We start from the raw sequence: 27,880 nt of genomic DNA, 5'->3' as shown, positions 1-27,880 counted from the left end.
GTCCCTCAGCACGAGGAGAGCGTGCAGCCCGCCTGTCCTCCCTGCCCAGGTAGAGGATGGAGACCCTGGACGAGTTTGACAACGAGTACCCCCTCAGCATCGCGTTCTGCAGGCAGATTTCCCCAGAGGACTTTGAGGAGCAGTCCGTGTCCTACACGCAGCAGTGCCTGCAGGAGCTGTACGCGGCCATGGAGCAGAACCCGCGGGTCTGTGAGAGGGCTTTGAGGAAGCAGAAACAGGTGGAGAAGGAAGAAGCTGGCTTGTTCTCTTACATAAAGGTACTTGTGGCCTCCTTGTAGGAGGCTATCAGGATGATAATGAGATAGGAGGGTGAATCACTTCTTTTTCAATAAAATAAAAACTGAGCGTGCAAGTCTCACAGCCAGATAGGCCATGTTGTGCCAATACTCATTTCCTGGTTTTCTTCAGGTGTTCATGTTCATGGGTTTTCTGGAAACATTGAGCTCTCTGTGTTCTTCTGTGGAAATCTGGAGGCTCGTGGATGTGTTTCCATCGTACTGCTAGGATGAATCATTTCTAGGGCTGCAAGTGCAAGATGAGGTCTTTTGTCCTCACATGCTAGCTTTGATTCTGAGCTCAGTGTTTGTAAAGGTCCTAAGTGTTACTGAAATCCCTTTGTAGGGATAAATAAAACCCATTGTAGAGGCAAAAGTAAAATACTATCGCTATGTAAAGAAACACTGTGCTTTTGAGCTGTACCATCCTGAGCTGGGAAGAGAGCTGGGCTGCAGTCAGAAGCATTTCAGAAACTTAGTATAAGTCTTTCCCTGTAGTAGTAACTGTAGGTTTGAGGTGGGTAGTACATCTGCTGCTGGGCCATTCTAGCGTTCCCTAGATACTTTCAGTGGAAAGATGGGAGTGCCAACTCATTCTATGTCTCTCTTACCCCATACACATTTCTGTCAGCCTACGCTTACGTTTGGACCCTTGGTCATGTTTCTTATTTACGCACGTTTGGTGGTGTAGAAGGTCTAACGGCAGATTTAACAGCCCCCCAGGCAAGCCCTTGTATAGGGGATCTTGTCACGTAGCATGAAGCGCCAGGCCCTAGGCAATGGCAGAAGTGGTGGCGGGGTTTGAAGAGGCTGTGCAAAGTTACTCTTTAGGGCTTGGAGGAACATTGTGGAAAGCAGAGTAACAGTAGGCCAGCGGTTGCTCAGACTGACTTATTGCCAGTTGACAGGAAGAACGAAGAATATATGAACATCTTTTGCCATGCCAGTCTGTGCTTCTGTTCTAAAAGCAGAAGTAGGAACTGAAATAAAATATTCCTGTGCTTGCTGTGCATGGGAGCTCTGAAGCTGTACAGAGCTGGCATGTGATACGCTGGAGGGATGGTGCCTGTGTGGGTTTATGGTGCAGAAGTGAACTCTCAGTGTCTTATCTTTGTCTTCTCTATTGTTGTTTTCTAGGCCAAGATTTTTTGGACTCTGCAGGGAGAATTGAATTACTCTAACTACATGGACATTGCAGAGATGAGAGAGAAAGTATGCCAGCTGAGACGAGACATGAAGAGAGTAAACAACTATGCTCAGGGTAATGACTGCTTCAGTTTCCTTTTGTGTCTGGAGACCAATACTAGACACTTGTACTGTTACTCTTCTTCTCAGGCTCAGCTTTTCTTCTTACCTGCCACTGTATACTTAGTGATGCAGAAGGAAGAGCACAGATGTGGTAATTAGGTATCTTTCCATAGTGGGAAGAGAGAGAACTGGGGTCTGCACACAGACTTGCAGGTATCATCTGTGTCTGGAGCACTGTTTTTAAATCCTGGCTAGCTTGACTCTGTCTTCCACCTTCCTGAAGTAGTTTTGTTTCTGGTCATTCAGGAAAGATCTCAGGGAGAACAGTGATACTAATCTACTATCTCATTCATGAATTTTCTTATGAATTCATGAAAAGTTCTCATGAATTATTCAGAGACACCAGAAAGGTGTCTCTGTGGTCTTTCTACTACCCCAGATCTGCTGTGTTGCTGCTGGATACCGTATTGATGCCCCTTTTCTATCAGCACCCAAACTGAAATCACTTGCTGCAAGTTTCTGTAGGAGAGGCATATATTTACTTGCTTGTCAAGACACCTGATTTATCTTCCATTTTGCAGGGCATAACTGAAACTTATTTCCTGTTTTTTTTTTTTTTTTTTTGGGTGGTTCTTATGAGCTGCAAACTCCATGTTTCATCACCCCCTTTAAAACAAGCTTTCCTCTTTGATCAGCTATTCACAGCTCCAAGTTTCCCTCTGACTGAAAGGTCCAATCACCATAAATCTGGCAGAGCTTTAGGAACTGTCTTCAACCCATTTGGCTGTGTGCAGCTCAGTAAATTGAGGTTATTATTCCCCTTCATGCTAAGCTGTGAAAACACATCAAAAAGCATTTGCTTCTTGTCTCAGCTCCAGTGCTGTTTTCCCCAAACAACAAAGGGACTCATCTTACTGAGAAGGCAGCCGTAATCTCTGGCTTTCCTTACCTGCAGGTACAGCTGCTTTATTGTAGAAGCAGTAATTGCACAGGCAGCCGAGGAACCGTGCTGCAGCCACAACCAGTTCTGTGCACAGACACAGAAGTCCCTCATTACACCAAGCAAGCTCTGTCTTGCCAAGTGCTAAACGGGAGGGTTGTAATCTGATTTTTGTCAGATGCCACTTGCTTGATTAAGGAACCAAACATCGCTTCCCACCAGCAGTGGTTTGTGTCAGACTGTGAACTCTGAATTGTTGCAGGTTTTTACAATTACAAAGTCCAGTTGGATTTCTTCTCCTTAGCCCTTGCCAAGGACCACGCTGGACATTTGGATGCAGCATGTGTCTGTCTTTTGATACCTTTTTTTTTTTTTTTTTTCTTGGAAGATTCTTCTGATAAAGGAGTAGCAGAATGTCCCAGAAGAGCTCTCATATTAGCAAAAATTCACTGTTTCTGATTTGCATGTGCTGAAGCTGCATATGTCGTCAGGGTCTTGGCAAGGGCTAGCAGCTCACTTGGGTCATTCATTCAAAGCTGCTCACCTCTAGTTTGCAAGAGCTGTGCTGTACACTGTGAGACCTTTTAACGCAAAATGCTTTTTATAATCCTCCTCTTTTATTTTTAGCCTTATTGTTACCTGCCTGGCCAATTGTCAGTGTGAGCAGGTATGATTTTCTTATTGTCCATCTCTTACTGTCCATTTCTTATTGTCCATGCGTCCTGTACCTACCAGGACTTGGGTGCACAGGTGACAGACCACTCAGCTGTGCAGCTCCCACTGGGGACTCTTCCACTTAAAATCTCACAGAAGCAATACGATAGGAGGAAAAGGACTAATGGGCTTCTTTGTGTTATTATGCCCAAAACATCATCCAGATTTTTTTTTAACTTTAACCAGAAAGATTAAAGCTGTTTAACACCCCACATATCAGAAATTCCTGACCTTTTCAGAAAGAAAGCATCAGTCAGGAGAAATCTGGCATCTGAAAGGTTTTTTCACATGTATTATATGTGAATATATATCAGTGATGAAAATGGCCAGACCAGTAGGACTGGAGAAGCAAAGTCCTCTATTGTAAATTTATTCTCTTGCTACAATTATATTTTCTGTAATCTAAAACCACAGCTGTTAAGGCTAAGTTAATTTAGATCTCAAAACCCCTGCACTGTGCAGGGTGTCATGACAAGAAGCACTAACCTCAGGTGTTTTCCTTTCCCATAGGCACCAGAAAGCCTCCCAGGATGGTTGCTTTCAGTTGCTATTTACCTGGGGCTGCCCTAGGACAGGTTATGTGAGAGGAAGACTCCATCTGTCCTGCCCAAGCATTGGGTTTTGAATTAATAGACTGAGGAAACCAGTAACTTGGCACTGATTTGAAATATTTTTTTTTCTCCACACAGGTGCAAAGACTAGGAAAGGAAGACATACAAGGCACTCGTGGGGAAAGATGCACACTCTAGAAGGTGGATTTAGCCCCTTGCGCTCCAAGGCTCCTGAACCTCCCAAGATCACAATGCCCAGGGTCTTTGGTCCTTTTCCAAAACTCACGAATCAGCAGGTTTGTCAGTAGAAGCAATCTGACTGTAGGAGATGGGTGGCTGTGCTTACACCATTCCCATCAGGCACACTCCAGGCTGTCTCCTGGGTGCTGCTCCTTCACCGGAGTGCAGTTTGTGAGACAGCTCTCATCCTGCAGAACTCTATTACAAAGTTTGCTCTGAGGGTTTGCCCGGAACTGAAGGCAAGGTTTGCCAAATATGAAGTAGCTTTTGTTTGCTCTGGGTAACTCCAGCCCCCCTTTCATAGGAAGGGCAGAAGCATCCATTATAAGGTACTCACAGCTCCTCTAGCCAAACCTCAGGAACCTGTTGTGTTAGGAACAGCTGTAAGAAAGAGTACAAGTTGTTGATTCAGCTAAGTTCATTGTTTAAAAAAAAAAAAAAACAAACAAACAAAAAAACTGTACTTGTGCTGTTGTCTAATGTGTGCTTTTACCAACCACAGGTGGACAGAACTACAGTTTCAAGCCCTGATCTGAAATTCTGGTGGAATGGCATAGCAACAGTGAACCAGAAAAGGTAGGAGAGCACTGAATCATGCAGGGGATGATCATGGCTGGGTTAAACCAGACAAGGTTGCTAGGAAGGATCTGTGTTTCCCCGTGGTAATAGGGAAAGAGATCATTCCTCAGGCTCTGTAACACTCTTCTTCTGTTAGTTTCAGCCGGTGGTTGATTTGTGTCCTATACTGCTCAACCCTGGGGATTTCTATAACTATATCCAGGCTGGAAACTTGAGAAGCTGAGAGATTTCTCAAGACAGGTCTTTGCTAGCTACCTGCAATGGCATAGTCAGCTTCTGATAGCTGTTATCTCTCTGCCTTGCTTCTTCCTACACAAAGAGTGCCAAAGGAGTGACAGGGGAAGGTGTCAATCAGCGTTAGAGTGGTGCAGAATTGGCTTTTGGTTTGGAACTTTAGGCATTTCTCAGTTGAGCAATCTTACTTCCCAGTGGTGGTGGGGGAACACGTTAGGAGATTAAGTGTTCTGATCCTGCTGTAGAAGTAGTCAATTTTAGTAGTGCTGGATCAGCCGGGTAGAAAAAAAGGAACAACTTTGTCTCAGCCTCATATTCATTTTATGTATATGTGCTCACTACCGTATAGTAATAAACCATGCACAGGAAATTTACTGTAAATGTTTATCATTTACTGTAAGTCACTGTCCCTCGTGACTTAAAAGCATATAGTGCAATATATAGTGTAATCTGTGCAGGGTCAGGGTAGAGACGCCTTTATCAGTGATGCTGAAGAGACGCCGTGACTCCCATGTGCTCAGCTGCTGAATTGGAGGCAGGAATGGGCGTAGCAGGTTTAGTCACCTGTCACATTGGTAATGCCCGGTCCTCACTGCAGACATTTTCTTCTTTCAGACTTCCTGGCAGTGCTCCCACGCCTCCTCCTCAAAATGCTGGCTCTAATGACACCAAACTGGCAGCCTCCGTTTTTAACACAGCTATGACATCCACGTTTCAAGGTGGTGCTGAAGATGACATGGATAATGAAAAACCTGGCCCCAGTTCCTCTGCTAAAGAGGCATAAATGTCTCTTCTAATATGAAAAACCTAAACGAATAAACGCTGTGCAAGTGCCCTGGTTGCGTGTGGAGGCTCTGCTATGCCTTAGCCATGGTTTCTGCAAAAGCTTTCATTAGCAGGACAGCTGTACTAAGAAAAAGATGACTGACATCTATGAGCTTCCTTCACTACCAAACAGCAGATTTCTAACTCACTGGCAAGTAGGATCACCATTAAATGGGAGCAGAATGCAGGTAGGGGTCCTGAACTTACCTGACATGGCATTGAAGTGAAGCAGCGTCTCCTAAGACCCATTATAGCTAAGTCTTGAAACATGTTAAGTATCTAATTTCCTCCACCTTCTGCAGAATTGGGTCCTCGAGTATCCCTTTGGTTCTGTATTTTACTTGCTCCTGAAAATGGCAACAACAAAACCAAGAATTTTTCATCCTGTGGCCAGATCTCCTGGCTTTGTTATTGCCCTTTTAGTAAGTGACTCTGGCACTCTTTCTTCAAAAAAAGTTCTTGTCAAAATCATCAGTATAGGACACATGACGTGAGGAGTAGGTTTGGGGCATTTGGAACAACAATTACACTCCCTCATAACCATGAGAGGAGTGGTAGATTCATATGGAAGGTTGGGTGAAAAATGTGATGTTCCAGTCTGGGCAAGATTCCCCACATATGTTATAATATATGTAAAGCTACCACCCTAAGGATTACCAAAACATGGCTACCCAGTAGTGACAGATCTGTTAGGAGTGTGCAAAATCACATCTGTGAATAGCTTGAGCTCAGTCCTGAGGGAAACCTATTGTGCAGATTTAATTGCATCTCTCTCTCTCAATTCATCAACTGTTAGTAATTACATCCTGCATTTTTGCAATGGAAAAAATGAATCTAAACTGGCTATTGAGACTGTCCTTAAATAAATCACAGGAGGGAGAGGAAATTGCAATGCAAATAGTATCAGTCATGTAAACAATTTTAATTCACTACTTAGTTATTCATTAATTAAATAACATCTTTAAAAAATGCATTCTACAAAAGGTAGCAGCCACACTGAAAGCAGCTCTGGTCAGATATTAGCTTAAAGTAAATCCTCTGGCATCTCAACAATATTCCATTTTTAAAGCGTTCGGATAGTAAGCAGTTCAGCTGGTCAGCTGACAGTTGAGAGAAGTGCTGACTTCCCCTCTTTGCTCAAAGACGTCAACCTTGCAGTCTGTGCTTTCAAATCATTTCTTACAAGAGCAGTATTCTTGTTCAGCTTCTCTTTTTAGCCATTTTTTTTAAAATGGCAACAGCAAATCCCCTTGAGTCCTTACCCTCTTTAGCATGCCCCACGTTTGCCCACTAATCGCAACGGATCCTACAGCTGATACTGTGGTGTTCCACATTACTCTCCTCTGCTATTCTACCTCAAGTTACTTGGTAAAACTCCCTGCCCCTCACTCTTCTCCTGGGACAACTATTCAAAAAAAAAAAAAAAAGTGTTTTGTTCTCACATGTCTGATTATCCTGTCCCAGTGAGTGCAAAGAGAAGGCACTGTTTACAACGACAAAGTAAGGCAGAAAAGACATATTTTCATCATCATTCTCCTTCCTTGTTAAGTGGAGCGGGTGTCAATGCAGAAAACAAACTGGTCAGGTCGACATGCGCGAGGCTTGCTGCCCTCTCCTGGTGTCATCAGGGGCCACACGTAAGGATCTCACAGATGCCCCTGAGATTGAAGTTTTTCCACTTTTGAGATGGTAAGTCCTGTAGGAGGGGAGGTAAGAAGCTGCTTTATCGATGGAATCGACCATTTTCGTTATTCTCATTTCAAAAGAGCAGTGTTTTGATCAGCTGGATCAATTCAACCAGACAGCTTTCAAATTGTCAGTACGAGTACAGTGACTTGAGAAACTTTCATGAATTGGTTTGTTACAACGAAAATTGTGTGCAAAGGTAGCAGCACTGATCACATTCTCTGAATCTGCAGATGCCCCCGATCCCCTGTAGTTTTCTGTTTGTGACAACTGGATTGGAGGTCAACATTGCTAGGTTTTCTGGTCTCCTTTGCCTAATTTTCTGGGAGCATTTGCACTGAGTATGCTTTCTGTTTATGATCACGGGAAGCAGTATAATAGCCCATCAGAGCATACCAGGTACAGATGAAAATTTGCAGCCAGTCTTTGATGGGGACGTATTTTTGATGGGAGCATTGTGGGAACATCTTTTTAGTCAGCACATCTGAGTCACAGATTTTAATGGATACAGAAACCCATCTTCTTACCCTTTAAGGCGACTGACCAGGGAAGGTACTCACCTTGGAGAAATATTTTTACTCCTGATAGCTGCTGATGTTCAGTTTGCTGGGTCAGTGTGCAACGATCAGAGGCAGCAGCTCTCCACAGCGGGAATTCAGTTTTAAGGATGCAAAGTGGTCTAACCTTGTGGGCCCGATGTTAAGGATTGCAATGGGCAGCTGCTTCTCCCGGGCAGCAAGAGCAAACCTGTAACCAGAGTATACCTGCAGGAATACCAGCAGAGAGAATTATTGGCAGCACAGGCAAAGGAGAGCTACAGAAAGGTCTAAAGAAAGTAAAGTAGTTGCTGTTGGCAGGAAAACGGGGCTGTATGTACACTCTGTGTTATGCAACTGCACTTAATTCAAGTAGGAGGTTTCTCCACTCATGAGTGCACAGAAGAGAACAGCTTTTGACTTCTTATCAGTGAAGGGTTTCCACTTTTGTAGAAAATATATACATTGAAGGGGAAAGCCCTTGTCTTTTAGTAAATCTCTGCAGCAGTTTTTATTAGTTATCATAGGTACTTAAATGCTTCTGCTTCGATGGTTCTCACATGGCCCAGTTTAGGTACTACAAGAATGAACGTAAGGCATTTCAATCATTCCTGTGCAAAGGATTATGTGCTTAAGAAGTGCAAGCTCAAGGAATTTGTCTCCAGTATCCTGAAGTGAATTGCAATCAGCCAAGCCTTCATTTTCTGCCTTTCTGGAAAGCTTTAGTTTTTCTTAATGTAATAGAAACTGTTCCTGGAAAATCTCTTACACAAGCTCTATTCCAAAAGCTTTCACAGGTTAAACACCAGGGTTTTCTAGATCACCTTATCTTACAGATAAAATACAGTTCACAGAGAAAACGTGGTGTGATACAAAGGACAGTCCTAAGCAGCAAGCAGAGAGTTCTGGTCTCTTCTTCAGAAGCTTGATTAGGACTTAGAAGTCCTAAAATCTGGTATTGCACACAGCTTTCCATGAGGCCTCGACAGCTGGCATAGGCTAAAAAATTCAAGGGAAAAAAAAAAGGTGGGGTGGTGATGTTTGCAGAACTGAATTGTGTCAGGTATCCTGGCTTTATGGGCAAGCGCGAGCCTCCACGGCAGTGATGGAGGAGGCAGCAGAGTGAGGTCTGAAGTGTGAATGGGGTTATTTACAGCAGCATGACTGAGACTGGCAGCGGAGTTACAGGCTCAAACAGGATAACTGTAGAACTAAATCCCAACAACAGTAAAAATAAATTACCAAGAAGCTCTGAAGTGGCTGTGGTGACTGCAAACAGCAGTTCTAATTTGGGGGTCTAAGAACTTGTTGCAAGCAGAGTAGCCCAGAAACAGGAACGCAGGGTGGGAGGAAGACCTCCTTACCTGCATAGAGGATCCTGCCACCAGCATGGAGTCTGACTCTGCCAGGCGTTGGTGCACAAAATCCACCTTTTCCCGGCTCACCGTGTCTCCAAAGAAGGTCACGTCGGGCTTCAGGATGCCACCGCATTTACTGCAAGCTGGGACTTGGAAATTGCGCACCTGCTCATCCGTCAGGAAGACGTCCCCATCCGGAGCCACACCGAGTGCTTCAGCTTTCCAGGTAGGATTCAGAGCTTCAAAATGCTCCTGAAGCTCAGAGCGCAAGGTTTGATCTCCACAGCCCAGGCAGAAAACCCTGAAATGCAGAGCAAAGTCATAATAGAGAGAGAGAAGCTTCTAAGGAACTCATTCCTTAGAACAAGGAACAAACTCTGAGGAACTTGTTCCTTAGAAGGCCTGGAAAGTCTGTTGTCATCACCCCCATTTATTTAACAGACAGTGCAGGTCAACGAGCTGTCTTTCTGCCTCCAGCTGTTGCTTTGCAGGGATGCTCCAGGGTAAGCACTTTGAACCCTGTGCATCCCGTCTCACAGTTAGGGCTTGGCTTTTTCATCAGGAAGTTCTGGGTGACCACAGACAGGCTGTGATGGCTCCTCTCCAGACGACCAGCCCGTGCATTTCTGGCACCACCCTCTCTACTTAGCCCTGGACACTCTTTGCATCCTCAGGATCCCCCTGCCTTCACTAAGAGGACATTTGCTGCAGCAAGGAAATGGGAGGTTCGGACTGATATAAGTTCTAAGCACGACCCAAACAGCACTCCAAAAATGGGGAGTTGTTTGTTTCTTAAACACCGCTCTGTGAGCAGCGCTGGTGCACGATCCTCATCACCCCAGCACAAAACCACCCTTGAGCACGCCATCTCCACTAACATAGGGCTTTTACATTTTGCCTCCTTTTTCAGCAGCTACCACTGCACTGACACGTTGGTCACCCCGATCCAGACACGAGAGCATCAGCCATCCTCCTGTCCCCGTGGGGTACCTGTGTGTGCAGCCGTGCAGTTCTGTCAGGCGCTGGCTCCCAGCTTTGGTGTGGAGGGTGTCCACGTTCTGGGTCACCAGCCAGTGAAGCTTTCCCAGTTTCTCCCAGTCTCTCAGCACCAGGTGCGCCGTGTTGGGCTGGTGGGAGGAGAACTGGGGCCAGCCCACGAAGTTCCTTGCCCAGTACCGCTGCCGGGCGCTGGCGCTACGAACAAACTCTGCGTGCTGGATGGGCCGCCTGTCGGTCCTGGCGTAGAGCCCAACTCCTTCAGAGCGGTAATCTGGGATCCCTGATTCTGTCGAGATTCCAGCCCCGGTCATTACAAAGAGCTTCTTGGAGTTAGAAACAAAACGCTGCAGCTCCTCTACTTCCACAGGATCCGGGGGAAGACAGGCTGGCACGAAAGCCAAGTTTGGAGAGGGCCTGGACACGGAGTGGTGTCTGAGGTGATGGAGTCGGGTGGCTCGGCAACCCCCTGGCAACCTCCTGGCAGAGAACATGCTGAGCTAAAAGCCAAGAACAGAACACAGGGCAGGTAAAAGAAAGCAGAGAGCATGTCCCTGGCTCTATGTTCTTGGGATTCTCTGGAAAACATTGCTGATAAGTTTTCTTTGCTCTTTTTTTTTTTTTTTTTTCTAACAAAATCAGAATGACTTTGGAGCAGTTAAGTAAACCCTGCTGTGCGAAGACAGTGTTTGCATGTCCCTTTCACAGAGGGGTGCTGAAGGTGTGAGGGTGTTAAAGGCAGTTTGAGGAGGGCACCAAGCACCTCACAGCTGAGCTGTTGCAGTGTAGGGACAGTTCCTTAAAGGCTGTCTGCTGGAAACATGCCTGTGAGACCTGTGGCAGCTCTGAGAAAGCTCTTCAAGTAGCGAGCTTGTTTGTCTGCTAGGCAGGCAGCTCGCTCCTTCTTAAGCTTTGGAGCCTGGCTGGTTTTTATAGACTCCTGCTGTGTCTGAGTTGCTTTGCCTCAAGTCAGGTCTTCCTCAAATACCAATTCTTACAGTAAGTAGAGCAGTATCTGTGTCCTGGTTTCAGTTAGGACAGAGTTAATTTTCTTCCTAGTAGCTGGTAGAATGCTGTGTTTTGGCTTAGGATGAGAAGAGTGCTGATAACACCCCCATGTTTTAATTGTTGCAGAGCAGTGCTTATACCAAGCCAAGGACATCTCAGCTTCTTGCTCTGTCCTGCCAATGGGCAGACTGGGGGTGCAGCAAGAGCTGATAGGGGACAGACCCAGGACAGGTGACCCAAACTAGCCAAAGGGGTATTCCATACCATCTGACGTCATGCTAAACAATATATAGGGGTGGCTAGCCGGAGGGAGGGGGCTGGACTGCTCGGGGTTAGGCTGGGCATCGGTCAGCGGGTGGTGAGCAATTGCATTGTGCATCACTTGTTTGTACACATTATTAGTAGTAGTACTATTATCATCATTGTATTATTATTATTATTATTGTTATTATTATTGTTATTATTATTTTCCTATCTTATTAAACTGTCTTTATCTCAATTCACGGGCTTCACTTTCCATTTCTCTCCCCCGTCCCAGAGATGGAGAGTCGAATTACAGGGAGAGCTGCCTGGATTCAGGGCCATGGCACCATACCCCAGTAAATTAGATTGAAATCATCAATGTACTGACACAGTGGCCATGCCAGAGTTTTTCAGGGCTGAATCTAAGCACCACGTGCAGGCTTACTCTGAAAAGCTTTCCACTATAGTCCCAAATTCTTTTTTATATCGAAGCAGAGGATTATGTTCATGATGATTTTTGCCTTGTTTTGTTGTTTAACAAGAGTAGTGTTGGGCCTTCCTTCTGTACAGGTTTAATTTTCCATATTAATTAATTAGGAGGGACAAAGTTTCCCAATAAACTGTGACTTGCTTTGAGAATAAGTCCTGTCGTGATGCTCCCAGCAGGCTGCTAAGCCAGCTTGATGGTGATTAAATTGCTTTAACTGATGAGAATTCTCCATTTCCCCCCCTTATCATCAAAAGATCTCTCAGAAGGAAGTGTTCAGAGAGGGAATGAAATGGAGATATAAAACAGGGTGACCCACAGGAGAGAGAGAAGGCAGCGGTGGGCGCAGCAGCAAGAACAGCAGCGCGTACATTTGAGGGAGGCTCTGAAGCATGACAGTGAGTGACAGAGAGAAACTTGCAAAGGGTTGAACGCTTCCTGTGAAATGCAAGGCTGCTGTCAATATCAAAGCGCTCAGATTTAAAAAAAGAACAACAACAATGCAAGCCAAAACCCAGCCACGCTTACGCAAAGCTCCGTAAAGCTACCTACCAGGGCCCACGGCTGGGGTTTGTTTTCTCACACACATCCGAAAGCTCCGCAGGAAGAGAGCAGCCAGCGCAGGCAGAGGACAGACAGCTTGCTACAGGGCAGAAATCCAGAACCGCACCACCCGAGCCTGTTCTGTAACAATGACACAGGGGGGAGGAGAGGGGTGGTGGGCACGGTGCGCACAGCCAGGGCCAGAAGCACCTTATGGTGAGTAATGCCCCAAAACCTACCTGTCATAGCGCTGCCCGACCGACCTCTGCAGGCCTGCGGGCGAGGAGTTTGCTGGGAAATGTAGTTTGCAGCGAGCCCGAGCAAACACTACAACTCCCAGGCTTCAAGGAAAAAAAAATAATCGCCCCCCTTCCTGAAAGGTGTGCCTTGGCAAACACTGCGTGCTGCCCTCAGGAAGCACAGAATAAAGTCAGGTTTGGTACGGATGTAAGTAGTAGATAAGGTTTTGTAGGTCTGTGACCTTATGGAAGCCTGCGTTTTCCTTTCGCTGCTGCTTACTTGTCAGGTTTTAGCCTCAGAATGTGGCTGAGCAAATAATGGAAGGAAAATCCACTGGGGGTGGTTAAAGACACCTCGCTGGGGACATGTGCCTGGTTGGAGTGCGAGGGGACACAGGGACAGTACAGTACGTCGGCCCCATCCTCGTGCCCTTGGTGCCTCCACTCGGTGCTGGCCGAGGTTGAGCCAGGCTGGGGGTCCTGGTGGGTGTAGTTGGAATGACAGGAAAAAGGGTGGGTGAAAGATGTGGAAAAGGACCATGGCACCAAGGGTGGGCAGATAACAGCAGTCAGGTCTAGTGTGTTGGATGAATGTTGCCAGACCAAACCCGAGGTCAGCACGCCACAACCACTCTCCGAACGGCTCCTGAAGGAGGTGTGGATGAGACGTGAGGGGCGGTTGGAGTTTTTCAGCCACTTGCACCTCTCCCAGGGCACAGCCCGCGCCCTGAACCCTTTCACCAGTCAACTCTCCACCACCGAGGGGCTTGCCCCGTGTGGTGGTCGTGCAGCTTTTTCGTTGGCGTTAGGTTCGGGCAGCCTCTGTGCCAGGCCTGGGCAGGCTGCTGCTGGCCAGCGGAGCCGAGGTGAAGCTGGGAGCGGTGCCACGAGGGGCACGGAGCCCCCCGGATCCTCAGCACTGCACCGGGTGCTGAACACGTTGGGTAACAGCACGCTCGGTCTCATGTGTTGTCCTCTGCGAGGCGCCTCCCCTTGAGGGGAAACGGGTGGTTTTGGGCAAAACCCGGCGGATTTTCTTCCTTTTTGCCCAGGAAAGGGGCGAGGCCCCCCTCATTACCATACCGCCCTCCCAGCACCCTCCGCGGGCCTCCCTTGCCCCGCAGCCTCCCCCCTGCCCCCTGCCCCTCCCGTTCCCCAAAGCGGGGGCTGGGGGCGCGGGCACGGCGGGGCAGGGGGCGCGCAGGGCGGGGGCGCGCCGGGGGGCTGGGGGGGCGCGCTCTGAGCTGGGCGGGGGGACGGCGGCGGGGTGGAGGCTGCGGGGAGGAGGAGCTGTCAGCTTTGCGCAGTGGCAGTATCGTAGCCGATGAGGTCAACCCGAGGCGCGATTATTGCTGATTGAAAACTTTTCCCAATACCCCGCCATGACGACTTGAAATACAGTCGGCATTGGCAATTTTTGAGAGCCTCTCCGGAGGCTGCTGTTAGCTGGTTAAAAAATAGAAGGGACGAAAACGGAGGAGGCTCTGGCCTCAATCCCAATTTACCCTTTAACAGCCCTCAGTCTCTATATTCGTGCAGCTTCTATCCTCATTCAGCCTCCACCCTCTCTCTGCCTCCATCTCCGTCCCCATTCAGCCTCCATCCCATTCAGCCCCCACCCCTCCCCTGCCTCCATCCCATTCCCCCCCCGTTCCCTGCCTCCACCCGCCAGGGGCGGGGGATCCCGCGCCAAGGCGGGGCGCGCCAAATGACGTCACCATTATTTTGCATACCGCTTCCCAGCAACCCCCGCGGCCGCTCCGCCGCTCGGTACCGGGCAGATAACGGGGCGCTCCCCACCCGGAACGGGATCGGGGGGCATAAGGAGGGCTTGGGGAAGGCGGGGGGCACCGGGACGGGCAGGGGGGGAGGCGGCGGGGGGCTCGCCGTGAGCTCGGAGGCGGCCCCGGGGCAAGGGGTGGCGGCGGAGGGTTCATCCCGTCAGCTTTGCGCAGTGGCAGTATCGTAGCCAATGAGGTTAATCCGAGGCGCGATTATTGCTAATTGAAAACTTTTCCCAATACCCCGCCATGACGACTTGAAATATAGTCGGCATTGGCAATTTTTGACGGTCTCTACGGAGACTGAATTTTCGTGTGAAAAAACAGAGGAATTGAAGTAATAGCGGTTGGGTCTAGTCCAGCAGTAGCCTTTCCTTCAGAAAATGGCTGCTCTTTGCTGAAGACATCCCGCTTCTTTGCTCTGCACGAAGCGGCTGCTGGCTTTGGTGTAAAACCCTCCGGGTGACCCCATGCACGTCTACCCTGTCTCATCAGTTAAATAAGCCCCCGCCCCGCAGAGGAGGCCCGTGACCACCACACACCGGCATCCTGAGCCGTATCTCCTGCGCAGTGGGAAGCAGCCCCCCTCTGTCTCTGTGCATATCCCATATGGTTTACGCTGCGGCCAGTTAGCTCTGAGGCTCTCTGTACAGCCACACGTTCCATCCGGGTGAGCGTACCCTGCCTGGCTGGCCCCGGGTTAGGCAGCTGTTTATAACGAGGTGGAGTAGGGAAATTAGTAGCAGACATTGATATTCCCTCTTTATCATGTTTGTAATGTCAGCTGGGCTGGGGTGTTATACACAACGGTGACTGAAGAATGACAGTGAAACCTCCTCGATGGCATTTGTCCCCTGTTTGCACTCCGGTACTGGCAATATCTATTTGAAATCAAAACCTGAGTTGGCGGGATGCCGTCACCCTTTGTCAGAATGAGGCACAGCAATAAGTGCTGAAGTCATGTGTAGTAGACAATGAGTAATGCAGTTCGTGTACTTGTTTGGTTCATTGAAGCAAGGTCAGTTGATAAGTGTCATATGTGTTCCTTGACTGATTCTCTTTCCTTCTAACAGAACCATCTGCTACAATCCCCCCGAGTGGTTCCTTCACCCAGTATCACAAAGCTATGGCCCCCACCCTGTGCTAGAAGTCACCTTTACTCTGTTTGCTGTATTAGGTCCTTCCACCAAGCGTGATGTTGAAGTGTGCTGCCATCTCCCTAAGCTAAGGGAAACCTTCAGGCTTGAGGCTCTGCCTGAATTTTCCTTCTGTGTCCACCCCAAGAAAGAGCCACGTCCCCTTGCAGGATGTCCCTGTGGCGCAGTGCAGAGGACGCACTGCAGTTCAGTTATTCTCTTCACTCTGCAGTTTCAAGTCACTCTCCAAAGTGCACAGGTAGGCTCTAAACATGCCTTACAAGTCTTGTAGCTTCGTATCTGTTCTTCTCTGACACAGATTTAGCCTGGTGCTTTTCATAACACCTTTTAGGAAATGAGCTTGGATTTCTCCAGTCTGAGATTACTGATCACAGTGGGCAGGCGGAGATTTAATCCATCCAGTTTCTGAGCGCCGAGTGTGTGGAGGCCAGTGGGTTAAGCCCCCTGAAGAGTTGTGGGGCCAGTCCATAGCTGGTTAGCTACACTTTGATGAGGAGAAAGATGCCTTCAGCAAGCACCCTGGGCTGTGTGGAGGCAGGAAGTTGTGAAGTCCGGCCTTAAATTCACGTTGACTCATTGTCTGACTTTATTTCCAGCTGCCAGCCCCGTTTCCCATCTGCGAATGAGAACAACAACTTCTTGTCACAACTTCTGTGAAAGATAAGGGTTGAGTCATGCCGTGTTGTAGTCGCGGGGCAGCATGCAAGAGGAAGCACCGCATACTCTGATGCATGACGTGCCTTCGTTCCCCAGCAGCAGCAGCTCTGAGGGCTGCAGCTGTTCCCACATCGCTTCCCCCTCGGTCCCACCAGCTGCCTCTGGGCAAGCCTCAGCTGCTCCTCTGCTGGGGAAGAGCTCGCTGGGGCGGCTGTCCCCAGGGAACTGCAGCTGTGCGTGCACGGGGCTTGAGCATCAGGCAGGTGTTCACAAGTCCAGGAGCATTTCAGAGGCAGAGAGCAGGTAGATGGGGAGCAAACAGGAGTTACGTGGCACTAGGAAGGACGGAGAATGGTGAACATTGGGTGGGTTTTGTTTGAGCCCACCCCTCTGAGCAGCTGTTGTAGCAGCTTGGCTTTTAACCCGCCCTTCTCACTGGGAAACCACAGGAGGGTTGTGAGGTGCCAATTTTGGGTAGGAAATGTTAGGGTGTGAAAAAGAATTCAGTTGTAAACAGCACTTGATTATGACTAGTGCAATGAGAATAGGCTTGGTATAAAAGCTGTACAAGTGGAGGATCGCGTCCCTTGCACAACAGCTCTGCCATCCACCACAGTCACCCTTCCACAGCAGTGCTTAAGTCACAGGGCAAAGTTTTAGGGGCAGAGACTCCTCATCTTTATATTCAGCAGCTTGGACACAACCTGTTTCTTCTGCATGCATCCCGATGAGAAGTTCATTTTTGCCCTGAGACAGAAAAAAAGCTGTTTTTGTTGTTGCTGTTGTTTTGATTTGCACTCACTGCCACACTCACAAAGGATCCGGTAGGAAGCTGGTGACGAACATCGCGTACTGGGCTGCAATGCAAACAGGGCACAGCGGAAACTTTATTCATGCAGAGGTAGAGGTACAACCCGAGCCAAGACCTGCCTGCTACTTGCTGCTGGAAGAAGCATGGATCACGGGAGGGGGCCTGATCCTGACCGCCCCTGTTCTGTACCAGCAAATAATGCTGGTGGTGCACGTCACCCCACCCGAGGGGACACATCCTGCAGCTATTACTGCTCAGTCGTGGAAAAGCAGCGACAGATGCTGAGCACAACCCCTCTCACGTAGTGCGGGAAGCACATTTATGTACACAAAACACACAAATCCCTCCACATTGCGCCTTAAACCTTGCCCAGAGCCCCACAAGGAGGGGTCAGGCAAGGTCCTGGTGTTGGGGTGACACACAGGGTGCCAGCCTCCGTTCCTGCTCGCGGTGTCCCCCAGCTGTGCGGGGATGTGGCTTCCTGAGGGGTGCTGGGTGCGGGGTGAGGCTTGGCATAAGTCCCCTGGGGGCTGCTGTCACCTACGGGCAGCAGGGCTGCACCCAAACCCCTCACCACAGCTCCCACTGCGGTAACGAGAACTGGGGGGCTGAGGGGACTGAGGGGGACTGAGGGGACTGAGGGGAGTTAGGGGGGACTGAGGAGGGTTAGGGGGGACTGAGTGGAACTGAGGGGAACTGAGAGGGGCTGAGGGGGACTGAGGGGGGCTGAGTGGGCTAGGGAGGACTGAGGGGACTGAGGGGGGCTGAAGGGGCTGAGGGGGACTGAGGGGAGTTAGGGGGGACTGAGGGGACTGATGGGGACTGAGGGGGGCTGAGGAGATTGAGAGGGGCTGAGGGGACTGAGGGGAACTGAGGGGACTGAGGGGGGACTGAGGGGACTGAAGGGGGCTGAGGGGGGGCCGGGGCCGCGCCCGCTCCCGCCGGCAGGGGGCGGCGGCGGGCGCGCGCGCTGAGGCAGCGTCGGGGGCGCGCAGGGGCGGGGCGGGAAAGTTGCGAGGCGCTGAGGAGAGCGGGCGGCGGCGGCGGGGCGGGAGCGGCGGCGGCACCATGGACGACCTGGGTGAGTCCCTGCGCGGCGCCCGGCGCTGTTTGAGCCCGGGGGTAGCCCCCTCGGAGCCTCCCGAGACCCCTCAGGGTCCCCTCAGACCCCCTCAGGGCTCCCGGTCCCGCTCGGGGCTCGGCTTCGCCCCGCTGCCCCCCGGCTCCCCCCCGTGGGATCCCCTCCGAGCTGTGGGGACGCCGTGAGGGCGGCCGGGGGGTAGCGGCGGAGCCCGGCCGGGCCCCGTTACCTGCAGCCCCCTCAGGGAGAGGCAGCCCTCCAGGGGGGATGTGCCGCAGGAGGATCGCTGCCCTGCTGCAGCCACAGCCTCGCGGGGAGCTGCCGGCACAGAGCCGGGGCTCGCACCCCCATAAAAAGGGCCCTGAAGGGGGCTGGCGAGGAGAGCAGGGCGGCCAGGAGGCCCTCAGCTGCTGAGCAAGGGATTCCTGCTGGTGGGGCACAACCTCAGCCCCAGCACCGGGCTGGTGGCACTGGCGTTGAGTCCCCGCTCCGCCAGCAGCCGCCGTGTGGTTCAGCCCGGGTGGGTCCGTTTGCCGTTTCTCCCACCCCTCAGCACGGTTATCTCACGGTTATCTCCTGCTGCTGCTCCTCCATCACGCTCGTAGGGCGCGGAGCAATGTGTGGCTGGTCAGGGCAGGACCCGTGCAGCCAGGGCAGCCTCACCGAGCAGCCCCTGAGGTGAGCCCGTGTGGGGCGTCGTGTGGGCACGGCTGCGGTCCCGCCAACGTGCTCCCAGCGCTGTGTCCTGCCAGCTGCAAGTGATGCATTCCTGCCATTCACGGAGCCGGGTGGCTTTCCAGTTGGCCAGATAAGCTGCTGCAGCTTCAGCACGTTTCTTTCTTTCCTCTGGGTGAGGATTAGAAGGGAGCTGCAAAGAATGCATCGGAAAAAGTCCGAATTTGTGCGTTCTTCTGCGGTGTTGAGCGTTAGTGCCATCAAAAGTGGAAGTTCTAATCTGATTTTTGAAATAGAACTTCTCATCTCATCAAGCCGTGGTCACACCAGGTCTTTCTCAATTCTTGTGCAGCCTTTCACATTGGACCAGATCTGACTATCTTAACAGTAATCAGTTGGGCAAGAAAAGTGGAACATTCATTTCTAAGATAATTTCTTTGGTCTGCAGAAGTCGCCATAAAAGATCACGCCACCTGTTTTCCCTCTGCCAGTCGTTGTTAGTCCCCAAGTTGCTCCCTTGTTTTCCTAAAGGCGCTCACCTTGGGATGCATAAGTAAGGCAGCAAGGCTGTGCTGATACAGCTCCTCTGAAACAAGTCTCATTTTGAACTGAAGCGAGCGTTGTTTGTTTTTCTTCCTTCGTTATCTCTGTGTGGATTATCCAAGTTGTGGATTAACCATGCTGTGGATCCAGACAGCTGCTCTGGCTCTGGCTGTAGCCAGGCTGGTCCGGCAGGGCTCAGAGGTTTGGGCACGGTGCCACACACACGTAGCTGCGCTGCTGCCAGGGCCGCTTTTGGCCCCGGAGTAGTTTAGCATTGAACCTGAGTGAACGTGCCTCGTGGGTTCAGAGCTGATGCTGTGTAAAATGAGCCGAGATAAATGCTCCTGCGCCGTGCTTCTGACCCTGTGTGGTGCGGACACAACTGGGGGCTGACGGACGTGCTGGGCACGAGGGAACGCCTCACGGGGCCTGTTATGCCTCTGTCCCTAACTCCCCAAACTTACAAACATGTTTTAGCCGTCCCTCTCCCCTCCAGAAGCTGGGAGCTTCTGGAGTGTTGATCTGTGTGTGCTTTTGCGCTGCAAAATGGAGATGCAGAAGTATCTTGGTTTCATGCTGCTTGGACTGGGTAGGGTGGGTTTTCTCACCCCTGCGAGAAAGGGTTGCTTTGGGGATTTTGTTGGAGCTTAAAGAACTTTGTGTTTTTTTGTTCCCCGCCCCCAGCACTGGAGAAATGGCGTTACGGTGCGCAGCTCACGCAGGGAGCTGCTCCAGAGCTCTGCCCCAGGAGAGCAGCTGGGGCACGGGGCACCTGGTGCTGGCTCCCGATGGAGCTGGCGTGCTGTGGGGCCAGGGGCAGGAAGCCCTGCGTCCAGGCAGCCCCCCAGACCCGTCCAGATTGCCTTCCGTCCGTGTTGGAGGAAGCGCGCCATGCGGATGTGCTTGGAGTTTGACAGGAAGCTCGCGGCGTGAGTTGGGCGTTCTGCCGCGCTGGGAATTGGCGCCGAGCGTGGAGCCGAGTCCTACGGAGCACACATCCTGCCTCGGGGGGCATTGCCCCTTCCTGGGCTTTCCCAGGGGGAGTTGTGTGCTCGTGGGCTGTAATTCCAGCAAGCCAGCGATCCAGCCTGTCTGTTTGCCTCAGGCAGTTTGAATTAGCTGTTGAATTCTTGGTTCTGTGGAGCTGCCTTGTGTGAGCAGCGTGCGTGCAGGCTGAGGGGTCTGCTGGCCGTGGGGGAAGACATCACCATCCTGCAAAGTGTCGGGTTCGGGAGAGAGGGAGGAGGGAGGCACTGCAGTTGCTGTAGTCAGATACCGCTCAATTTTTGACTTTGAGTGTTTTCTTACAGCTTCAAAGAGTTCTCTTTCAATAAAAACAAAAGACCTTCAGTGTTTTTCTTTCAAGCTAATCTTCCCTACTTGTTTTTAACTTTGTATATTTACTGTGGGGCCAGCGTGGTTACTGTTTAGTTTTATAGGGGCCAAAAGATTAATTTCACTTTTTGTACATTGTCTTGGTTTTCAAGAGCTAGCAAAAAGCTGTAGTGCTTTGGTTTCGAGGATGAGAAAAGATTTCACAGCTTCAGGAACTTTCGTCTTTTATTTTTTTGGAAGAGGTTGTTTGCAAACACTACTGTGGAGTCTTTGTTTAGCGTTGTTTTATTTTCGTAATTTATTTATTGAGAGCTTTGGTAACTCCAGGCAGAAGTGATGTTGCTTTTAGCAGCTTTCTTTTGGTGGCTTTGAAATTCTTGCCTGTCTACTGCTTGGTTTTTTATTGTTTTTAAGAGTTCAGACTTCTTTTTTTTTTTTAACTGGAGTTTGCAATCAAGAACAAAACAGCCTTCACTAGAGAATTCACCAGAGTGCGAGGTGTTTTACAAAGCAGTTGGTTCTGCTGTTCAGCAGGAATGTATTTATGGCCGTGTTCTGGCTGTGTGTGCAAAGCGGTCTGTGAGCTTATTTTAGGTGTTTGCTCACTTGTAGGAGGTTCGCCTGTCGGAGGATGTTTGTCTAGCGACGTGGCTTTAAGCGCTCTGGGCACAAAGACTGAGCTCCACGGGAGCTTTTGCTTCAGGAGGTGTTCCCTCTGCTCCAGGAGCTGTCACCCTCCCTCTCTTCAGGGCTGAATCTCTCAGACCGACCTGCTGCTGAGTTGTGGTGGCAGCATTTGGGGGGGGATTCCTGCCTTTCCTGCTGCCGTCTGCCAGCTCTCGGGGATGGCTGCGCCCCGCGGGGCCGTGCTCTCGGTGCCTTTCTGGGGAGGAAACACGGGCAAAGCTGCCAGGTCCCTCGGCTTTCTCCTGGCTCAGGTTCCTGAGCCGTTCCCGCTGCTGGGCGAGAAGCCTGTAAACAGGACTAATGCCCTGCACAATGGGGTTCTGACTTGTTTCAGCTTCTTAGCTGCTCTGACCCCTCGTGAGACAGGGGCTTCATTGTCCCGAGCAACCCAGACAGGGAGTCCTCTGCCTCGAGCGGCGTGCGATGCAGAGAGAGGCTTCTTTTCTTGTTGCTCTATTTCCATGGAAAGTCTGGACTCCGCGCTGTCTTTAGCTCCTTTGTCTCTCGCTGGGAGAGGTCAACTTATCCCAAGTGTTCAGCTGCCCTCCTGGTTCAAATTGATCCTCTGACACCATCTCCACCAGCAGAGGAAGGAATGGGTAACCTCTTAGAAAACTCAGTTCTGTCTCTCTTCTTTCCTGGGGTATCCGAGCACCTCAATTTCTCTGGACCCTTTTTTCCTCACCCCTTTTCCCTCGACCTGTACTGACTGCATGGAACATGTTGTGAAACTCTGCAGTGACAGAGAGAGCTGAAGCCTGGCTGCAGAACAAGCAGGGACAGCGCGCTTCTGGTTGCACGAGAGCAGTTTCTCTGATCTCCTGCACCAGATATGTATAAATTCCTCAAATCGAATCTGTGCAGCAGCTGTGGGGGAGCAGTAAACAGCCCGTGGCCACAAAACGAGCCTCTTAGAACCGGACTGCTGCCTTAGCTGTGACACCCGGCGTCTGCTGCAGCTTTGGAGGAGGCCAGGCTGGGTTCTGGATCCAGTGGTGGTGGGAAATGGCCACGAGTGACTGGGATCTCGGGTCCCACCTTCCTGCTCTGTGTCCCAGACTGTGCCTCCCTGCCTTTGTCTGTGTCCCTCGTTGTCCGCTGCGGAAGCTGTTAATGAAGACGTTCTTCTGTCTCTGCTGCCTGAAAGTGAGACATTGTCTGTGGGAAGCTCCCACAGCGTATGATGAGAAGATGGGGCTTAAGGAGTGAGATTCTTGCTTGTTCCAGCCCGTCCTAGCTAACTCGGGTTTAGTAACACCCCTAGGAGTGCACCATGCCATGTCTGTGGGGCTGTTAAATATAAAAACGCTAAGCAGGGAACTGTGGGGACCTTTGGGCCCTGCTCTTGTTTTTCAGTGTTTGCAGAGTCTCGCTGCACATCTCCTTCGGTTTAGTTTCAGATGCAGGAGTCAGCCAAAAATGGTGATTCCTGCTTCCCCATCTCGTGGCCCTGCTGCTTACCCAGTGAGTAATCGGGCTGCAGAGCGAATGGGTTCAGGTCACGGCTGTGCTGGAAGAGCGGCCCCTTCGCCTGCCCGCTCACCCAAGTGGAGGAGACGATTTGCTGTGGGGTCAGTAAGCCGTGCTATCATGTCCCATGGCAAGATAAGCAGATCCAGCTCCACGTAGAAGCAAGGAGGGGCCCCGTTCCTTCCCTTTTGGGCTAAAACTAACCGGATTGGGGACAGCGTGGGAGTTGTGATTTCAGACAGGGTTAGCCTGACCTAACTGCTGGCTGCAGCACTGCTTTTCCCCATCTCCCTTCATCATGTCAGCATAACCGCTGCACGCGTGGCTGGCTCAGCAGGCTGGTTCCCCTGAAAATCCTTATTTTAATTGGTTTCTTTTCAGCCAGATCCCCTCCTTGCCCTTTTTGGCCATGTGTTTGTACAAATCCTAGTCCTGACACAGGGCGTGGGCAGGGGGCTGGGGACTGGGTGAGGCCGCCTCCTGGAGCTGGACTTCGTGTTTAATCCAGCATAAAGTAACGATTGATTTACAGCTCCAGAAACTTGCCCCGACCGTGGGCATGTCGCTCCTCCGTCCTTGCAGCGGGGTAACAGCTCCCTACCTGCAAAGTGTGCTTAATGTTTGTTAAGATCGCCGTGTTTCTAAAATAGCTTCTGGCTGAGTGTCTCAGAATAGTAACTCTTTGAAGCTTCTCCTGTTTCCCTTGCTGGAAAAGCATACAATGGCAAGTTTGGATTAGAATTATAAGTTTTTCTTCCCTTCTCAGCTCTGTTTATGTTCCCTCTCTGCCTTGCTGATTGCTCATCCTTTCTTCAGCCTCTGTTATGACAGGCAGTGAGCAGGGAGAAGAGATTTCCTTTCCCTTCCAAGTTCCCCACAGCAGTTCTGCTCGAGTCTTTCCCTTTACCACAAAACGTCGTGAAGTCATTCAAAGAATGTCGTGTGCTAAAGATATACCATAAAAATAGGAGGTGGGTAATGACTGTGTCACATCACTTGTGCTTTTTTTTCCCCATTTATGTTCATTCTCACTGCAAATGGAACCAGAGCCACGCAAACCGGATGGCTGGGGACAGCCTCCCTTGATTGGCTCGTGCTAAAATCCCTGCTCTCTCCTGCGTGCTGGGGTTCTGGAGCACTCGGACACTTTGAAGTATGTTTTTAAGTCTTCATAGAGCAAACAAAGTAGAAACAGCAACTGCAGTGAGAACAGCTTTGGTGGTTTTGATGTTTCAGTTAGAGGAGCTCGAGTCCCAGAGGTTACATGCTTGTCCTGTTTAGGAATCTGGTAAGCTTTTTTTTCTGCTCATAGACATGCAGCTCTTTCTTGGAGCAGCCAGTAATTATTCTGAATTTACATGGGAAATTTATCTAAGGATAAACTACAAGCTGAGGATCCCAGCGAACTTGTGGGAGGCCCCAGGAGGAGGCAGCCTGCAGTGTTAGTTCCCGACTCCCTTTCCCTGCGGCGGAGTGCCTCTGCGCTGTGAACGGCTTTAGTCTGAGTTATTTAAATGAGGCTGGGGCAGTTGGAAGACTTCAAAAGCAGTTTGGCATGGCACTTCTCACCGTGCTCCTGGTGCGTGTGAGTTCAGTGCAGCAGGCTTTGCGGGGCACTGCTGAGCGTGTCTGGCAGCAGACACCGGAGTGTAGCTGGAGCTCTTGTTCTTTTTACTGCTCATTGCAATTGTTTAAACCTCTAACGTTTTGCAAATGATGTAAAGAATGTTGAAAAAAAGTAAATGCCGCTCCAGGGAATGAACTTTCTGAATGACACTTTGCATGGGGAATTGTGCTTTAAACGGCTTAGCTATAAATCAAACTGTATGGGGTCTCCTGGCATAAAGCAATGCCATGTTTTTGTTGCAAAACTGAGCTGGCAGACAGAATTAGCCCGTGTCTGACTAGATCCCCGAGGGACCTTGTTTTATTTCCATCCTTGAAGAGCAAGGTGAGCAGAGAAATTCACCCCCTGCTGTAGGGAAGTTTGTGGTGGCTCGGGGACTGTGCTGAGGTTGGGTTTTTCTAATAGCGGGAGAGGGCAAAGAAAACTAGAAGTAGAAAAGGTCACGCTGTAGGTGTGGACCTTTACCTCCTGTAAAGAAGGGGTGCTGTAAGTGATTTGCTGCTTTAGGGGGTTTAGTACTCCCGTGTTCTGCCCTCTTTCATGGGTCTAAACAAGCTCGAGGCTTCTCTTGGAAAAGCTTTCCTTTAGGTCGGAACCACTAACTTGAAGTGGATCATCAGACAAGAGGGCCTGAGGCTCACTGCACGTCCCCTGGCTTTGCTGCCCCGCAGGTAATGGGTTCCTGGTTGTTTCCAGCAAACAAACCCTTTGGGGCAGAGGGAGTGAGAGGCCTGGGGAGAGCTGAGCCAGGCTGCAGCTCTGCCTCCTGCTCCTTTCACGTGGGAGACGTTTCTTGGGCCGCGTAGGTCTGGCTAGGCAGCGTGAGACACAGCTGGAACCATTCTGCCTGGCTGCGAGCAGCTCCGGCAGTGAGACAGGATCCCTGCAGAGAGCTGGAGCACGGGGGGGAGGGAGCGGAATGCCATTTCAGCCACGTCATGAAATCTCTTATCAGCGGCCAGCTCGGGGCTGCGGGTGGGTGAGCGGTGCTGGCCACGAGGAGCTGCCTCCGACTTGTGCTGTGAAACGTGAGGAGCTCGGAGCTGTCAGGCAGGCCGGGCCGCGTGGGGCTCGGGATGAATTTGTCAGTCATGTTCTCAGAACCCAAAACTTGCGGTGTTCAGGCTGCCCTGCTGGTGCTTACTCTGAGCTTTGCCGCTTGGCTGTCCTCAGCGGGTCCCTTGGGCAGTGCCTCACAAGCACAGCTGCTCTGGCATGCTGCTCCTGTGCTGCTTAATTGCTTAAATCTGGCGCCTCCAGCACCTTCTGCCTCGGGATCGTGCTTGGAAGCCGTGACCACATGAGTCAGAGACAAAAGCTGTTAGGTTACCCTTCGCTTTCCTCTAGGAGTTGGGTACGGCTCAACTTGATGGATGCCAACTTGCCATCGAACACGAGGGAGCACACTGCACGAGCAGCTCACCGTGGCACTGCTTGTTGTGTGAAATGCCGTCCTGCTAGGGCTGGCTGGGGTTCCCCGATGGCATTGCCTGGCTCAGGGAAATGTCTTTTTGGGGTGGCACAGCCAGCACGGCACGAGGAGCGGGGCGCTGGCTGCTGCCCACTGCTGTCGCTCACTGCGACCCCATCCTCGCGCCGCGGGCTGGGGAGGAGGGCTGGAGAGAAGGGGCTGGGGAGGAAGCTTTATGTAATTCTTGGCTGGCTTCTGAGTAATTGTTTTAATGAAATGGAATGCGGTGTATTCAGCGCTGCTTGGCAGAAACAGCCTTTTTTTGTATTTGCTATTTTGGGGGGGAAGCAGTCGAAGTTAGTCTGTTTTCCAGCTGCTTTAAGCAGTTCAGCTTGGATTTGCCACAGAGGTGGGAGCAGAATATTGCTCTCAGCGAGGGGATGGTTGTCCTGGTGTGTGTGTGTGTGTGTCCTCGTGCGTGTGTAATTCCGTGTGTAAGTGACTGAGCCTGGTCCCTCTGTGCGGTGTGAACGCCGCTGTGGTTCCGAAGTGAGATCAGCTCAGTTTCAAAGTGTCTGGTAGTGACCTGTAGGTGCGTGTACTTACAAAATCTGTATGCGTCTGGGAACTTGGTAGGGAAATGAATCAAATTTCTACTGTGCCCTAGCTCAAGGTACAGCAGGAAGAGTATGATGAGTTAAGACAAGGAAGTCAACTGAATTCTCAGCGAGGCAGAAATGCAGGAGCTGGGAATCCTGACTCCTGTAAATGAGTGCAAAATACTTTCTCCCGTTCTCAGAACGGTTGGGTGACTTGTGTCTTAGGATTAGTGGAGGGCCAGTTAGGGATCACGCTGAAAACCCTTTTTCAGAAAGCGATTTGAAGAGGGATTCATTTCACGTACCTATGAAGGGAAGTTTATTCTCATGCTGCTTCTATTTCAGTATTGCTGGCATTTCCATTTTTGGTCAGCGCTGGAGATTGGGCTCTTTTACTCATCTTCTACCTCTCAAACTCTACTTTCTACTCTGTCTTTATCAGTGTTTTATTGCGGTTTTCTGTAGTCACGAGCTCTCTTGCGAGTAAAGCAGCCTTCCGTTGGTAGGATGGAGTGTTTCTTTGGCAAATAAATTCTGGGCAGGACACCGAGATGGAGAAGCTATCGGGCATTTGTTTGCTTTGTTAATACCACTTCTGGTAAAAATAAATCCTTGTTATTTCTCTTGCAGGTGGTGAAACAAGCAAGATTCTAGTAACTGTTACTGCTGTGGTGATGGCAGAGGATAGGTGGATGGCTGGGTTGCCTGCCTTCTCGCAGCAGGAAGAGAGAGGGAACCTCAGACAGATTCTCTAGCTCTTCTCCGTTCACTGGTTAAAATTTGTGGTTCTAAAAATGTTAGTTTTCTGTCTGGCTTAAACAATTTCTTTTCTTTCTGTGGGTCTTGGTCACAGCATTGTGAAACTCCTGAGCCACATTCCTTTGCCCAAGCTGAAAAAATGCAGAGCTGTGGAGCTGTCGAGCCATCAGCGAGCTCCATCACGTTGCCACCCACATCTTCTCCCACAGTAACTGGGGGGCAGTTCCCACATTCATTTCTGCAACACTGTCCTCCTTCCGTTCGTTCCCGGAGGCTGCTGTTAAAATAAAAAGAAGCTGTTTTAATTAGATCGTCAGCCATGCGCTCATGGCACCCTTGTACTCTGTGGTCTTTCCTAGGGGTTCTTTCAAAGACGTTGCTTGCCCACTCCGTAATTACTTGGATTATCTTGAGGTTTTAGGAGAATGCTCATTAGACTGGAAGCTTCATTTTAAAACTTTCTACCTATTATAGTTATAAGTAGTTCTAAGATCAACATGACTGAAAAATGTTAAATATTTTGTTGTCATTTCCCCCTGCCCTGCTCTGAGAGTTTACATTGGG

General features: G+C 50.3%; 3 protein-coding genes and 2 non-coding genes across 8 annotated transcripts in view; 4 read left to right on the top strand and 1 right to left on the bottom strand.

Annotated features, from left to right (window-relative positions):
- Nucleotides 1-56: 56 nt before the first annotated feature.
- LOC116496178 lies at nucleotides 57-5,620 on the top strand. Its single transcript, XM_032199089.1, has 5 exons — nucleotides 57-278; nucleotides 1,434-1,557; nucleotides 3,888-4,045; nucleotides 4,492-4,565; nucleotides 5,418-5,620. Exons 1-5 carry the CDS (start codon nucleotides 57-59, stop codon nucleotides 5,584-5,586), a joined length of 747 nt encoding a protein of 248 aa, XP_032054980.1. The 3' UTR covers nucleotides 5,587-5,620.
- SIRT4 (sirtuin 4) lies at nucleotides 5,605-12,773 on the bottom strand. Of its 4 annotated transcripts, XM_032199377.1 has the most exons (7): nucleotides 12,724-12,772; nucleotides 12,494-12,625; nucleotides 10,198-10,703; nucleotides 9,214-9,508; nucleotides 7,874-8,077; nucleotides 7,070-7,323; nucleotides 5,605-5,974 (listed from the first exon to the last, which is right to left on the bottom strand). In XM_032199377.1, exons 3-5 carry the CDS (start codon nucleotides 10,695-10,697, stop codon nucleotides 7,925-7,927), a joined length of 948 nt encoding a protein of 315 aa, XP_032055268.1. In that variant the 5' UTR covers nucleotides 10,698-10,703; nucleotides 12,494-12,625; nucleotides 12,724-12,772; the 3' UTR covers nucleotides 5,605-5,974; nucleotides 7,070-7,323; nucleotides 7,874-7,924. The 4 variants fall into 4 exon arrangements, with proteins under 4 accessions (XP_032055268.1, XP_032055267.1, XP_032055270.1 ...); XM_032199376.1 differs by lacking the exon at nucleotides 5,605-5,974 and having other exon boundaries at nucleotides 7,066-7,323; XM_032199379.1 differs by lacking the exons at nucleotides 5,605-5,974; nucleotides 12,494-12,625 and having other exon boundaries at nucleotides 7,066-7,323; nucleotides 12,724-12,773.
- Nucleotides 12,774-14,018: 1,245 nt separating this feature from the next.
- Nucleotides 14,019-14,159, top strand: LOC116496373. Its single transcript, XR_004254010.1, has one exon. It is a non-coding gene; the product is annotated as a U4 spliceosomal RNA (small nuclear RNA).
- A 507-nt stretch (nucleotides 14,160-14,666) lies between these two features.
- On the top strand, nucleotides 14,667-14,807 carry LOC116496372. The gene has a single exon (XR_004254009.1). It is a non-coding gene; the product is annotated as a U4 spliceosomal RNA (small nuclear RNA).
- A 3,378-nt stretch (nucleotides 14,808-18,185) lies between these two features.
- The window catches only part of PXN (paxillin), a 40,534-nt gene continuing 30,839 nt past the window's right edge, over nucleotides 18,186-27,880 (top strand). The window contains exon 1 of the mRNA XM_032199339.1: nucleotides 18,186-18,210. Coding sequence (XP_032055230.1) covers nucleotides 18,198-18,210 — 13 coding nt within the window. The 5' untranslated portion in view covers nucleotides 18,186-18,197. The remainder of the gene's footprint in view (nucleotides 18,211-27,880) is intronic.

The sequence above is a fragment of the Aythya fuligula genome, chromosome 17, assembly GCF_009819795.1.
Source record: "Aythya fuligula isolate bAytFul2 chromosome 17, bAytFul2.pri, whole genome shotgun sequence".
Taxonomy (NCBI): domain Eukaryota; kingdom Metazoa; phylum Chordata; class Aves; order Anseriformes; family Anatidae; genus Aythya; species Aythya fuligula.
Note: the sequence above shows the minus strand (reverse complement) of the source record. Positions and strands in the feature narration are given on the sequence as shown.

Excerpts from the sequence above, each read along its gene's own strand:
- LOC116496178 (XM_032199089.1), top strand. The coding sequence starts at position 57 with ATGGAGACCCTGGACGAGTTTGACAACGAGTACCCCCTCAGCATCGCG. Across the intron at positions 1,558-3,887 it reads AGTAAACAACTATGCTCAGG|GTGCAAAGACTAGGAAAGGA; the intron begins GTAATGACTGCT and ends TTCTCCACACAG. Across the intron at positions 4,566-5,417 it reads GCAACAGTGAACCAGAAAAG|ACTTCCTGGCAGTGCTCCCA; the intron begins GTAGGAGAGCAC and ends TTCTTCTTTCAG.
- SIRT4 (XM_032199379.1), bottom strand. The coding sequence starts at position 10,697 with ATGTTCTCTGCCAGGAGGTTGCCAGGGGGTTGCCGAGCCACCCGACTC. Across the intron at positions 9,509-10,197 it reads CTGCACGGCTGCACACACAG|GGTTTTCTGCCTGGGCTGTG; the intron begins GTACCCCACGGG and ends TCTGCATTTCAG. Across the intron at positions 8,078-9,213 it reads TGGCAGGATCCTCTATGCAG|GTATACTCTGGTTACAGGTT; the intron begins GTAAGGAGGTCT and ends GTATTCCTGCAG.